At 34.2% G+C, this 13,554-nt stretch overlaps 1 protein-coding gene across 1 annotated transcript in view; it reads left to right on the plus strand.

Moving 5' to 3' along the window:
* LOC145286558 (ubiquitin-conjugating enzyme E2 L3-like) overlaps positions 1-13,554 on the plus strand; it is a 56,689-nt gene that overhangs the window by 26,587 nt on the left and 16,548 nt on the right. Inside the window, exons 2-3 of the mRNA XM_080135453.1 lie at positions 1,995-2,090; positions 2,431-2,617. Of these exons, the coding sequence (XP_079991579.1) occupies positions 1,995-2,090; positions 2,431-2,617 (283 nt within the window). The remainder of the gene's footprint in view (positions 1-1,994; positions 2,091-2,430; positions 2,618-13,554) is intronic.

Below are 13,554 nucleotides of genomic sequence, written 5' to 3' on the forward strand. Positions count from 1 at the left end.
TGCCTTTGGCCACTGTGAAGAGTGCTGAGGATTTTGAGAATGGTTCTGATTAGGACGCTGCTGTGGAAAAACACGAGTGGGATTCCGAGAATGGCTCTGCTTAGTGCTGCCATTGGTGGGTATTGCGCTTCTCTTATGCATGTCGAATGGACTGGATTGTGGACGATGCTTGTAGTTGTGATTGATCACGGAGTGCGGTTTCGAAGGCTTCTGCATGCTGAATAACATCTTGATGGGTCTTGAGCTGAGCAGCCTTTGCCAATATATTAGTTTGCAATGACTCATTCATAAGTCCTCTAACAAATTGATCCTTCAGGTTCATATCGGACAGGTCATACTGGCAGGACGGGCAAGCGAATTCACAATCAGCAGCAACGGATCTGAGGCGAACTATGTACTCTTTAATGCTTTCCCCTGTATGTTGACTAAGATTACCGAAAGCCATTCGGTGCACTGCAGGATTGATCTTATCAGTGACAATAGTCTCAACGCATTGCAGCATGGAAGGTTCATCCATTTAAAAAAAATCCGGATATGAATTTATCAGGCTGTTTTGAACTGCTCCGTCACAGGCACTATATAGGTGGTTAGCAAATTGGCGCACCGGAATACCCGTAATGTTTTTAAACACGTTCCAGTCCACTAGGAATTTACGGAACTGTGGGTGTGTCATACATGCACTAACGCATGAGAGTTTGATAGATGCTGGAGGAGGTTTGAATGTGGTAAATTGAGCAGGTGCCAAAGAACTGTCTGGTGCTATTGATGGAGAAAACGTCTTTGCATGGGCCAGAATTGCAAGCTTATCACCCAGTATTTTGATATTCAATGAATCCAAGTGATCAGCTGTTAAGGTATGAACAGTTCTTTCTGTGATGCGATTAGCAACGAAAATAGAGGCATATTCTTCAGCAACATCATCTTGAACGCATGCATCCAGCAAGAAGATAGTCCAAGACTGGGTGTCACGCAGATTGGATCCTGTTCGTAGCGCCATGACGAAGTGAGGACGAACAACCCGATCAGTGGGAACGACTTTATTTAATAATCAAAGGCTGCTCAGCATTGCTGAAACATACAAAGAACAAATGACAGTAACAAACAAATAACAAATACAAAATGTTCAGGTATCATTCATCTCCTCCTTCCAACAACAAGACATTGTTCAGAGGGATGATCTAAAGACTTTAGCTTTACTGGTAATTTAAAATCAAAATATTTTTATTACTTTCAGTAGTGGAAGATTTTGCTTTAAATGAGAAAAATAAATAAAAAAGGAATCGTTTTTGGCATTTGCAAATATACACAAATTTTTCAGATTCCTCCAAAAGTTCCAATTCTGATGAATCGCCTCAACACTATTAGATACAATAACTTTACTATAGCAGGAATATGAATATATTTTCTGTATGTCAGAATTATTCATGGCAGCCCTTATTACATGAATGAGGGATGCAATTTTTGTGACTATAAAGACTGAATATAGCAATCTAGAAATAGAACCATTTTGAAAACGGCTTGATCTTTCATTTATAAAATATTTAATTTACAAAGTTTGTAATGAGTTAAGACTTCATATGGGGGGAAAATGTCACCCTTTATCAAAATGTAAAAAAATGTAAAACATTTGAAATGTTGATGGCATTAGAACACTCCTAACTCTCCAGAACTCGATCTTTTTGGCTGTTTGAAGTGTAGTTTAGAAAAATCTTGGTGAAAACCCTTATAACACTAAATAATTAAGCCTGTTCAATGGGAACAATGACCTCTTGATTCAGCATATAGACAATTCATGTCTCATAAAACGATTCAAATGAATACGATTACAAAAACTTATCCTCCAAACTCTTTAAGAAAACCTTGTTCTACAGCAGATTTTTATGTAACTCTCAAAACATTACGTATTGTGATACATCTGCTATAATGTATGAATCTCTTCCAAATTTCAGAATGGGTCATCTTGTGTTTTCTGTAATTGTTATTTATTTTTTCAGGAACTGTCCGACATTAAAAAATCAAGGCAGAAGTCATTTAGAGATATTAACGTGGATGAAGAAAATGTCCTCTTTTGGAAAGGCCTTATAGTGCCTGTAAGTATTTTTTTTTTTTTTTTTTTTTTTTCTTTAATTTTCAGTTCAATTAAAAATCAAAATGTTGCTAGTTTTTGCATTAATTTTTGATCAGATTTCCCCTTTCATTTATCTGATTTGAAAAAGTATCACGTCAATCTTAGCATTTTGTAAGGAATATTGAAATGTTGCTGATAATTCTAAACTTAAAATAACTGTAAAAGTGGCAAATTTATACCCTTACCCTCCTTCTCTTCGGAAGGGGGGGGGTTCTAATGAAAACAATCAGTAATATGTTAGACTTACAATAATTTTAAACCATTACCTTTGAAATGTTCAAATTTGACGTTTTCTTTTCCAGGATAATCCTCCCTATAACAAAGGGGCCTTCAGGATATACATAGAGTTCCCTGCAGAATATCCGTTCAAGCCACCCAAAATTACATTTAAGACCAAAATCTATCATCCTAACGTTGATGAAAAGGGCCAAGTGTGTCTGCCCATTATCAGCGCAGAAAACTGGAAACCAGCTACAAAAACAGATCAGGGTATTTATAACTAATTCCAATCTAACAAATGACTTATAACTTGTCAGATTATTTTGTGTTGCATGCTTTTGTGAAAGGAAAGATTTAAAGATGATTTTATTTGATGGCATAACTAAACAAAAACTATATTTTTATTATTCCTCCCTTATTATGGCCATAACACTAAGATGTATAAAATACAAATTAAATGTTTGCATAATTTATTAAAATGTTTACAAATGAATTCTAAATGAAACTATTTTAGTTTCACTTCATATTAAAATAAGTACCATTTAAAATTCCTATTTAAAAACTAATGGTATTTTTGCAGAGGTTCTATTAGTTTCTATATAATACGCTAGGACATTTTTTGTTTGTACATTATTGGCTTCCATATGCTTTTATTTTTGCCAAAAACAAAACTAATTACAAATGTAGTGTTGTGAAAGTAAATGTTTTGACTTTTTATCCATTTTTAAAATGTGCCAAAATTGAATTGTCATAGTTTTTAATTTTAAAAACCTGTTTATATTTTATTTTTAAATGTTTTTATTTGACAATTTAAAAAAAAATGCAATATTTTTCTGTATATTTAAAATTACTAGGATTGAAAGCTGAAATCTTTTCACTGGACATCTGCAAAATTTTACACATGATGTGCTTAAATAAGCTATCTGCTACTTGTTTAACTTTTTTTTTTTTTTTTTTTTTTTTTTTTTTTTTTTTTAAATCGTTATATGGAAATAAAAGTAGCATTCTAGTTTTATATATTGTGCCCTTTTTTTTTTATTAAAATCTTCAGGGCGAGATTGGATTTTCTTGATTTTATTGACAATTTCAAACCTTGATGACTGGTGCCATGTGATCAGGGTTTTTATTACCAATTAAAGTTAACTAAGAATATTTCCAAACTGATAAATGTATATAAATTTCATATAGATGATAGTTTCAAAATTACTTTTGTTTTATATAAATATTTAATAGTGCTGAAATTTATTTACTATTTTGTGTATTGTTGTATTCCATAAATTGCTAGCTCAGTAATAAAAGTTATCTTTATTTCACTAAATGAAAGATATAAAAATTTTTTTAAACTTTTGAATATCTGTAAACGTTTTCACAATATTTAAATATCTTGTTTACATATCTCACATTTTAAAATAAAAGCAATTATATTTAATATATTATCTTAAAATATATAAATTTGTTTCTCTATGTACTGTTTTATTTTGTTTATAAAATAAGGAAAATAACTTGTGAATTAAAGAGCTGGTAAAATTTTTATACTTTTGATTTTTAGTCCTAATTTATTTCCTCATGACCGTAGTTAGGTAGGTCAGTTTTGAATGTGGGGAAAATTCAGCTACTCAAAAAGGTGGATTCTGGATTGAGACAAATTTAAATTGCCTCGGTTGGGGGTTCTTCATCGACTTAAGACAAACCTTATGAGGGTAATATCAGAACAGATACAAGACTTTTTTTTTTTTTCTAGATAAAGGTCAAATTAAAAACGCATTGGATTTTTATGAAAAATTAATTTTAACACTAAATTTTTAGAACTTTTGAATTACTGATAGCATTTGCATAATTTGAACAGTTTGGAGCTTTTATACAGCTCTCTATTCACCAAAGTTGATAAAATAATTAGAAAACTAGCCTACTTGTATCCTGGCATTGCCTGCAAAAGATTGTGATGAAATTATAATACTATTATTGTTAATGATAATAGTAATACTGAGAAAAATATAATACAAATGATATTACTGATAACAATACTCATAATGATACTAATAGAACTAAGACAAAAGTTTATAAAAGCTAGAAGCAATTGTAAGAAAGACATATCGAAAGCTAAGAGAATATACTGAAACCACCAGGAAAATCATTGAATCACAGAAATTAGGAACTCATGATTTCTGGAAAATCTACAACAGTATAGTAGATAATGAGAAATCAACAATTCCCCCACTATCCAACAATTGAGGTTTATTTTATTTTAATTATTTGTAGACTATTATGTTAACAACCTGACGAAGACCAGAGGAATAATTGGCTAAAATGTCATGAAACAACTATGAGGATAATAGTCCACAAATGAAACATTATACAAGTTACTCATCTCAATAAAGAATTCCAAATTAATTCAATCATGAGGTTGTTTGCATGGCAACCGAGAAGGTTAACATGCTTGCCAATTGGTTTACTTCAAGCTCTACATTGGACCCAGCAAACCACTCCCTCCCTGATTTTCTTTTGTCAACTGACACCACACTAGATCTAAAAATCATCCCTTGGGTGCATGATACCATAATAAAAAAACCTAGACACCTCAAAAGCATGTGGACCTGATCTCATCCCAGTTGTACTATTAAAAACAAAATGCTCCGCTGAGGTTACTCCAGTCCTCTCCAAACTTTACAACGAATGCTTTAACGAATCTTGCTTTCCTGTCTGCTGGAAAACTGCTATAGTATCAATTTACAAGAATTCTGGCAAAAGAATTGACCAATTAAATTATCGTCTCCTTAGTCTTCTCCTCCTTCACCAAAATATTTGAGTTCATAATTAATCAAGCTCTAATCCATCTTACAGTTGCTAAACTTCTGACCGACCAACAATATGGATTTAGGCAAGCCTGTTCTACAGCAGATATCCTAACTGTAATCTCTGAATGTATATACCATACACTGGACAAAGCATGGGAGGGGAGGGCAGTAGCCCTAGATATATCTTAGGCTTTTGACAGGATATGGCATGGTCTTCTCAGGAAAATTAGATCATACAGTATCCCTGGACGGATACTTAACCTAATTAAATCCTTAAATAAGAGGATAATGCAGGTTGTCCTCGACTGCCATACAGTTAAACTATGATATAAATGCAGGTGTACTTCAGGTTGATCCTTGGATCTTTATTCCTAATATTCATAAATGACCTCCCTGAGATGGGTATATTTGCTGACAATACCACACACTACAACAGGCACAGGGGGAAAATGAACACATATCCAAGGCAATGACAGAAACACTAGAAGACCTCCAGTCTGTAGTGAAATGAGACAAAAATGGATGGTCGCATTCAATGCTGCCAAGACTTAGCTTCTTTCCTTCAATAATTACAAGAAATCTTCTCAACCACCAATATCTTTGACTAAAGATACATTACCTGAAAGTACTTCTTCAAACACCTCAGCTTAACGTTCAGAGAACATGAGCTGGAACAGATACATTGAGAGCATTGCCAAGGCTGCTGTGAAGGAGGTGGGTGCTCTCTACTGTGCTTGAAAGTTACTTATGCCTGAAAGTATCCTGTACCTCTAAGGCCACTGTAGTGCATCTGCTACTGGTCTCTCACTCCCGGACAGGATTCAAGTGTCGCCAACCTGACAGGTCCTAAACTGTCATCTAAGCTTCAACCTCTATCCTACCGATGAAATGCTGCATTTCTTTGTCTGTTTTACAAGTAATTTAATGATGGATGCTCTGACAAACTACAAGCCCATCTCAATGTAAATAGCCCTGTCTAACCCGATGAGCAACAAAGCCCCACCCCTACAGATCCCTAGATATAAGTAAGCCTTCTACTATAATATTGTCTTCCACAAGACTGCTAGATTCTGGAATTCCCTTCCAGGTTCCTGCTTCTCCAACTGTACTGACATGCAGAAGTTTAAGTGTAATGTGAACAAATCTCTTGCTGCTCAGCTCCCTACATAGTATACCTACAACATAAGTCTCTGATAGTAGCCCCCTAATGATAGTGGCACTGTGCCTTGTTTGGGATAAAAATATAATAAAAATTTTTTTTGAAAAAGCGATAAAATAGTACCATTAAAAGAAATAGAATGGCAGTAAATGAAACAATAACATTAATAAAAGTAAAACATAATTTTAACGGTAATATTGAATAGTTTAAAATTATAAAAATACTAATAGAAAATACTACTACTACTACAAATACTAATAATAAAAACAAAAGTATGAATATAGAAAATGAAAATAGTATTAAAACTAAAAGTATTAACAATACTGACAAAACGAAAATCACCACTACCTACTATAACAGTGATTACGATGTGTTAAAGAATAACTCCTGACTACCTTTATGGTTTGACAATTGTTAGATGCAGCTGTTAAGAATGGTTACTTAGAATTTTTTTTTTTTTTTTTTTTTTACACATGGAGTTCACCACTTATCAAGGCCCAATGGCCACTCAGGGATAAGGGTTATTGTGTGTACAGTAATCAAAGGGATAGTGTAGCAATAGTATTGGAGAATTGGTAAGGTGTCATTACTTGGGGGGGGTTCATCAAGAATTTGTTTGTGTTGGACTTGAAGACATCCAGGTTGAAGTTGGGAGGGAAACAGGCAAAACAGTTCCACAGGCGTGCAGTTCTAAGAAAGAAGCTTTGTTCATGGTATCTACGTTTTGATTTAGGCACAGATAGGGAGTGGGGAAAATTATTAACGGTGGTTTCAGCTAGACGGGTGTTTTTTGAGAAAGATTGGTGAGGGGGGACCAGAGAATGGAGCTCAGACGAGCACCTGCCATGGAAGTAACGATAGAACAATGACAGGCTCGCTACGTCTCTTCTGTGGGAAAGAGGTTGCAGGGTAGAGAAAAGGACATCCCCCACCAAGCCACGGAGTCTATTTTGTACTCCGTCAAGGCAGGATAGGCTGTTTTTTGCAGCCCCCGTCCAGATGTGGCAGCAGTACTCCATCTTTGGACGTACTTGGCTCTTATATAGATAGAGAATTGCATCATTAATGAGATATCTTCTGGAGCGGTAGAAGGATCCCACCATTTTCCCAGCGACCTTGGCCACAGACTTGATGTATGTGTTCCATTTAAGATCAGGTGTAAAGGTCAAACCCAGGAGCTTATCAAATCCTGGGGCCTTGCTTAGACGAGAGCCATCCATTTCAATTGATGCCAGATGGGGATCAGAGCGTTGATGATGTAAAGATAGGAGCTTGGTCTTAGATGCATTAAAGGTAACCAGCCACCTCTTTCCCCACTGTACCACGCGCTCAAGATCAGAAGAGAGAATCAGAACATCATTTACGGCCTTAGATGTGTTGCTGTAGATGGTCGTGTCATCAGCATAGATGTCAACGAAAGATTTTAGTATGTGTTTTGGGAGATCATTGATGTAGATCAGGAAGAGAGTTGGGCCCAGTATGGACCCCTGAGGGACTCCAGCATTAATACTGTGGGCCTCTGATTTCTGCCCATCAACCACTACTCTTATGAGCCTATCAGATAGAAATGATTTAATAATAGAGAAAACATTTCCAGTTATACCGTAGCTGGAAATCTTGTGTAGTAGGCCTTTATGCCAAACCTTATCGAAGGCCTTTGATATGTCGAGAGCAATTGCCCTAGAAATGAAGCCTTTGTCGAGAGATTCGCTAATCCTATGAGATATAACTGTTAGCACATCTGCTGTAGATCTAGCACAACGGAAACTATATTGCGTGTCGCTAAGGTTATTTCTGCTGAGGTGGTTGACTACTTCTCTATTTATTGTGGATTCCAGCAACTTACTCATGACACACAGACTTATTCGTCTATACTGAGAGGGAGATAACTTATCACCTGAATTCTTAAATACAGGGCATACTGATGAGGTTTTCCAGGGTGTTGGAATCCACTTCTCCTTAAGGCAACGCTTAAACAGTTTGGAAAGTATGGGGGCAAGTTCTGGTTGTAATTTTTTTAACACTATAATTGGAATACCGTCAGGACCAGTTGCTTTACTGGAGTCAAGGTTCTTGATTAGCTTGGGGACCTCACGCATAGATATTTGTATGTTGCATAGCGTGTTGTCTGTTATAGAAGGGAATATGGGGAGTTGATGGCCTTCGTCATACAGGGTAGAATTTGCCGCAAAGTTTTTGGCAAATAGTTTGGCCTTGTCGGATGCTGTCGAGATGACCTCTGGTCCATTGATAATGGTTGGGATAGAGCGCACGTTTCTGTTCAAGATCCTATTTGCTATTTGCCAGAACTGGTGGGAACCAAGCCGCTGCTCAGCTACTTTGGACTTAACGGATTGCGCATATAGTTCTCTTGCATTTTTTATTACTCTTTTACAATGGTTGCTGGCGGTTCTGAAAGCAGCTTTAGTTTCAGTGCATCTATTACGTTGGTAGCTATGGAAAAAGTGATTTCTGTGTGCGATGGCAGCAGCGCATTTGGGGGAGAATGATGGCTGGCTGTTAGGTTTTTGTTGGAATTTTTTGGATGGTATGAATTAGTCTATGCCTACAAGTAACCATTCGGTCAGATCTGATACTATAGAGGACACATCCTTTTTAAACATGGAATGGAGAGGGAGATCAGATATGAATGTACGGAAGCTATCCCAGTCCGCCATAGAGTATCGGTATACAGTACGGTGGAGAGGTACGTCTGTAGATTTATTATATTTCATTTTTATCTTAACTGATACGACGCAGTGGTCGGAGGATCCCAGAGAAGATAGAACGGAACATGAACATAGCTCAGGGGAAGTGGATAGAAAAAGGTCTAGGAGGCTTGCGAACTGACCGGTACTATCGGGCACACTGTTCTTTACATGGATGAGGAGGTGGGGCTAGGTTTTCTATTCTGAACTGTCACTTAAATTAATATATAAAATTTAGAAAGTGAAACTCAGTTTTAAGGATGAAAAAATATGTAAAATGTTTAAAGAATTTGTATATCAGACAGAAATTACTTTGGTTCCAGGCTTCTATGGATAAATTTACCTTTTAGTTAACCTTTTGACAACTAAATATTTTTGTTTACTATCCAAACTCATGTAATGTTATTTCACTGTAACGTATGAATTAAACACTTCCAGGTGAAATTTTGTTTTTCTCATTCTCTAAGATGATACAGATGAAATTTATAGGAAGAAATCAGATTTCAGTAACAATCACATTCAATGGTATTGTTACCTGGCAAATATCAGAATAATTCAGTCAAATGACAACTTTAAATTTGAAGAGCTCATCCATTTTAATAATTATTAAACTTGATGTAATCTCAAACATTACATTCACTTGAATTTTTACCTGTCAAATTTTGAAATATCCAGTAAACTTACTGACAAAATGTGTAGCAATATTTGTTTATCAGTGTTTCTATACTTTGAAAAATTTTTGACTTACTTGTCATTTAAGTAGTGAGCCTCCTGGCTGCTTAGGTCGCTCAGACCTGTCCCAGTACCTGTTGAACTGAGGTACGCCGCTTGATTTGTACCTAGGAGGTTCACCCTTCCATACTTTGCTATCCAGTAGAGTATGTTTATAGCTTACTGCCTGAGGCACCCCTACAATAGAATGCCAACAGAGCTGCTTGGGTAATTTTTGCTTTAGTGGTGCTAACTTGACATTCCCATCTTCCGATAATGTCACATCTTGTTGCGGTGGGAAGCAAGTAAATATCTACTTTCAAAATAGCTGACCGTCAAATTTTTTCAAATTGATACCACATGATTGTGATTATTTTCATTTCTGTTTTAAGTTGATTGAACAATTTAAAATGTTTATCTACTCATAAAAAACATACTTTTAATGTTAAAGAATTATTTTTTTTCTACATTTAATAAGGAAAATTAAAGTAACAAGTTTAATAATTTGTCTAATATATAAAATATTATGGAAGTACAATATTTACATTTAAATATAAACATGTTTATTTGAAAAAAAAGGGGGTAATTCACTTTAAAATTATATTTAGAAACATATCTAAAACGTTTAACTTCTATTTTTGTATCTCACAATTCATTTCTTCTGAATAAATTTTTCTAGACTAAGGCAATTTTTACTTTTGTCCCAAAATCGGATTTTTATCAAATGCTGGTTATTACCCTCACATTCAAGACCTTTCAAACCAGCATACACTTTATGTAGGTTTCAAAAAAAATTGATTGTGTTTGAAGATTATAAATTTTTGTAAAGGAAGCATTTAAGTATACAGTAGAACCCTGGGATATGACATTAATTCGTTCCGGGGTTGGGATCATAAGGTGAAATCACCATCAGGGCCTGTACAATTTTATAAAGTACATATTAAAAATCAGTAACAAAATACAGTACAGTATACAACACATATGTATATAATCCAATAACATAACACTGTAAGGCAGTAAGCATAATCAGGGGCTGGAAAACTCCTATTCCACATCGTAACCTGGAAAAATCCTAGAGCTACCATAGCCCGGAGTTCTACTGTACATTGAATATTAATTTCTAACAAATATTTTCAATTTATAAAGAATTTTAGGTTATTGTGTAGATATTTGTCATAAGATGTTGCCTTCCAAAAAGTAGGTAACTTGGAGTAAATTTTTTTTTTTTTCTTTTTCAAGAAAAAATGAAATTGTGAGGGAGGGAGCAAGAAAGGGGCTACTTCCGGGCATAATATTTTTAGAATGTGTTAAAATTCAAAAGCTAACAACTTCATTTGACTAGAGATTTACGGACTGTGCTATTTTATCAATTGCTAAATATCATTAAAATTTGATTTTCTTAATTAAAAAAAAAAACAAAAAAAAATTGTGACTTTTGGAATATGTTCTGTAATGGGTACCTACTTTTTTATTTATTTAATTTTTTTTTTTTTTTTTTTTTTTTTTTTTGGTAAGTGTAATGGTGAATATGCACCAAATTTCATGTTGAGACTTGAAAGTATAAAATTTCTTCAGGTGTTTTTAAACAACCTTCATTAAAAAAGCATATTCTGTTAACGGCTTATTATTGCAATGTTGCTCATTTTATTCAAATAATGGTTGAAAAGACATTTTTCACTTTATGAATTTTGGAAGCTTGTTGGTTAAAAAGGTTGCCAAAATATAAGCGTTTTATTTCTAGTTACCATTGTGAAAAATCATTCATGTTTCACTCGCAACATAAGGCCCTGGGTTCAATTTAAAGGCTTCAAAGTTATTTTCAATTTGGCACGGTCAAGGAAAAATTGCTGTGACTAATGCACAAAAAATGACTGAAAAAGATGCTTATTTTATTTTTAATTGATTTTGAAGCCTTTTGATTGGCATGGTAAACTTGATTTCTGAAGTAAAGATTTAAAAAAAAATTTTTTATGGAGAATACGATGCTGAAATGTTATTTAAAAATCTATTCCTTGTGTGTGGGTTTATAACAATTATTCATTACTTTCACGTAATAATTTGAACAAAAGATACTGTAAAAATTGAGATTAACTTGAAAATTCTAAGAAAAAAATAGAATGGCCCATATTCTGCATATGGCAAGAAAAGTTTTAACACTTTCATTTATTCAGTATCTGTTTTTATATAAACTTTACTCGGGCGTCCATATTTGTTTCACTACCACTGTTTCCAAAATTACTATATTTATGCTATAAATTTTTTGTTGTGGTGTGTATTCATAGTAAAAACCTTTTTTCTATTTATTTAAAAAGAAAATACTTTATCTATGGGTCGTGGAATTGCATTCATTTGCAAAAGATCTAGTTAATTTGCATATTCTTTTAAGCATTAATTTTAATTTCCTCTTTTTTTTTTTTTTTTTTTTTTTTTTTTTTTTTGTAAACACAAACCTCTTTTATTATATATATATATATATATATATATATATATATATATATATATACATACATACATACATAGCCTATCAAACTCCTACCAGTTTTCGGTCTATAGACAAAACAAGTGAAAATTTAAAAATGAAATTCGTCAGATGAAAATCAAATGACATTACGAATATGCATGTGCAATGTAATAGCTATTGGTTCATGTTTTTAATTTTTAGCCTTGCAGCAAACATGTCTTCATAGCTAATAGCTCGGTCATTAACGTCAAAGGAAAAAGTAAACCGTAAGGTAAACATTTTGGTTTCAATTCTCAATTATAAATGATACAATATGAAATCTGCATTAGTAAAAATGTTTAGTCATATTTTATGACTGGGCTATGCCGCACGGCCTTCTAGTGTGTGTGTGTGTGTATGTATACACACACGCGCACACACACACACACACTTTCCGGCTACGTAAACAAAATGGAAACTGACTGAAAGTAAAACTAATTACAAAACCAACATACTACTCAATGTATTGTTAGATGCACTTACAGAATAGTTTAAAGACTTTTTTTTTTTTTTTTTTTTAAATAAATATAAAGTCATGAATAAATGCCCCCCCCCCTAAAAAAAAAAACTTACAGTATGATATATGCGGTTATGTAATTTTGTACTTATGCAGAGAAAGTAGTGTAGAAATAACATCATTTAGAAACCCATTCTTAACATGGGAGAGGCAGTTTTCTTTTTTGGAATTATTCTGTACTAGCCTGGGTGTCTGGTGTTGCCCGGGTGTTTGGAGCAAAAAAAAATGTTGTAGTAGGTAGTCTTGAACCCATGACGTAAAGGTGGAAAAGAAAGTGGAGGTGTGTAAGAGTGTTGGTTGAGAGATGGCAAGAAAAAACAAGTGCAAAAAGTGGTAGACAGCCAGGCTCAAACCCATACTGTGAAGGAGGAAAAGAAAGTGTAAAAAAAAATAAACAAAAATAATTCGTTAGCTGCTATGCCCATCGCCAAACCAGAAGTGACCTAGGTTAAAATTAAGGCAAGACAATCGAAAATAAGCAATGACTTGCGAAAAAAAAAGTGGTCCCTTACCTGTAGAAAAGTGCCCAGTTGAGGGTGAAGGAATTAATGCTTTTGGCCAATTTTTCAATATATCGTCCGAAGGGTTGAGCTTCAAAATGATACCGATCTCATGAAAATCTGTTGCCTCTGTCGAAAGTTTTTGTGAGACATACAAACAACATATATACAGGTGAGATTTATATTATAGACTAGCGGGGGTGCCCGGCTTTGGCCGGGTGTTTGTGTGTTGGGAGGATAGATGACAACAAAAAAAAAAAAAAAATTTAGGTAGGTAGGATCAAACCAGAAGCCTTAAGGCAAAGGTGGAGAATAAA

Source organism: Euprymna scolopes, chromosome 1 (genome assembly GCF_053919585.1).
Source record: "Euprymna scolopes isolate OS-2025 chromosome 1, ASM5391958v1, whole genome shotgun sequence".
Classification (NCBI taxonomy): domain Eukaryota; kingdom Metazoa; phylum Mollusca; class Cephalopoda; order Sepiida; family Sepiolidae; genus Euprymna; species Euprymna scolopes.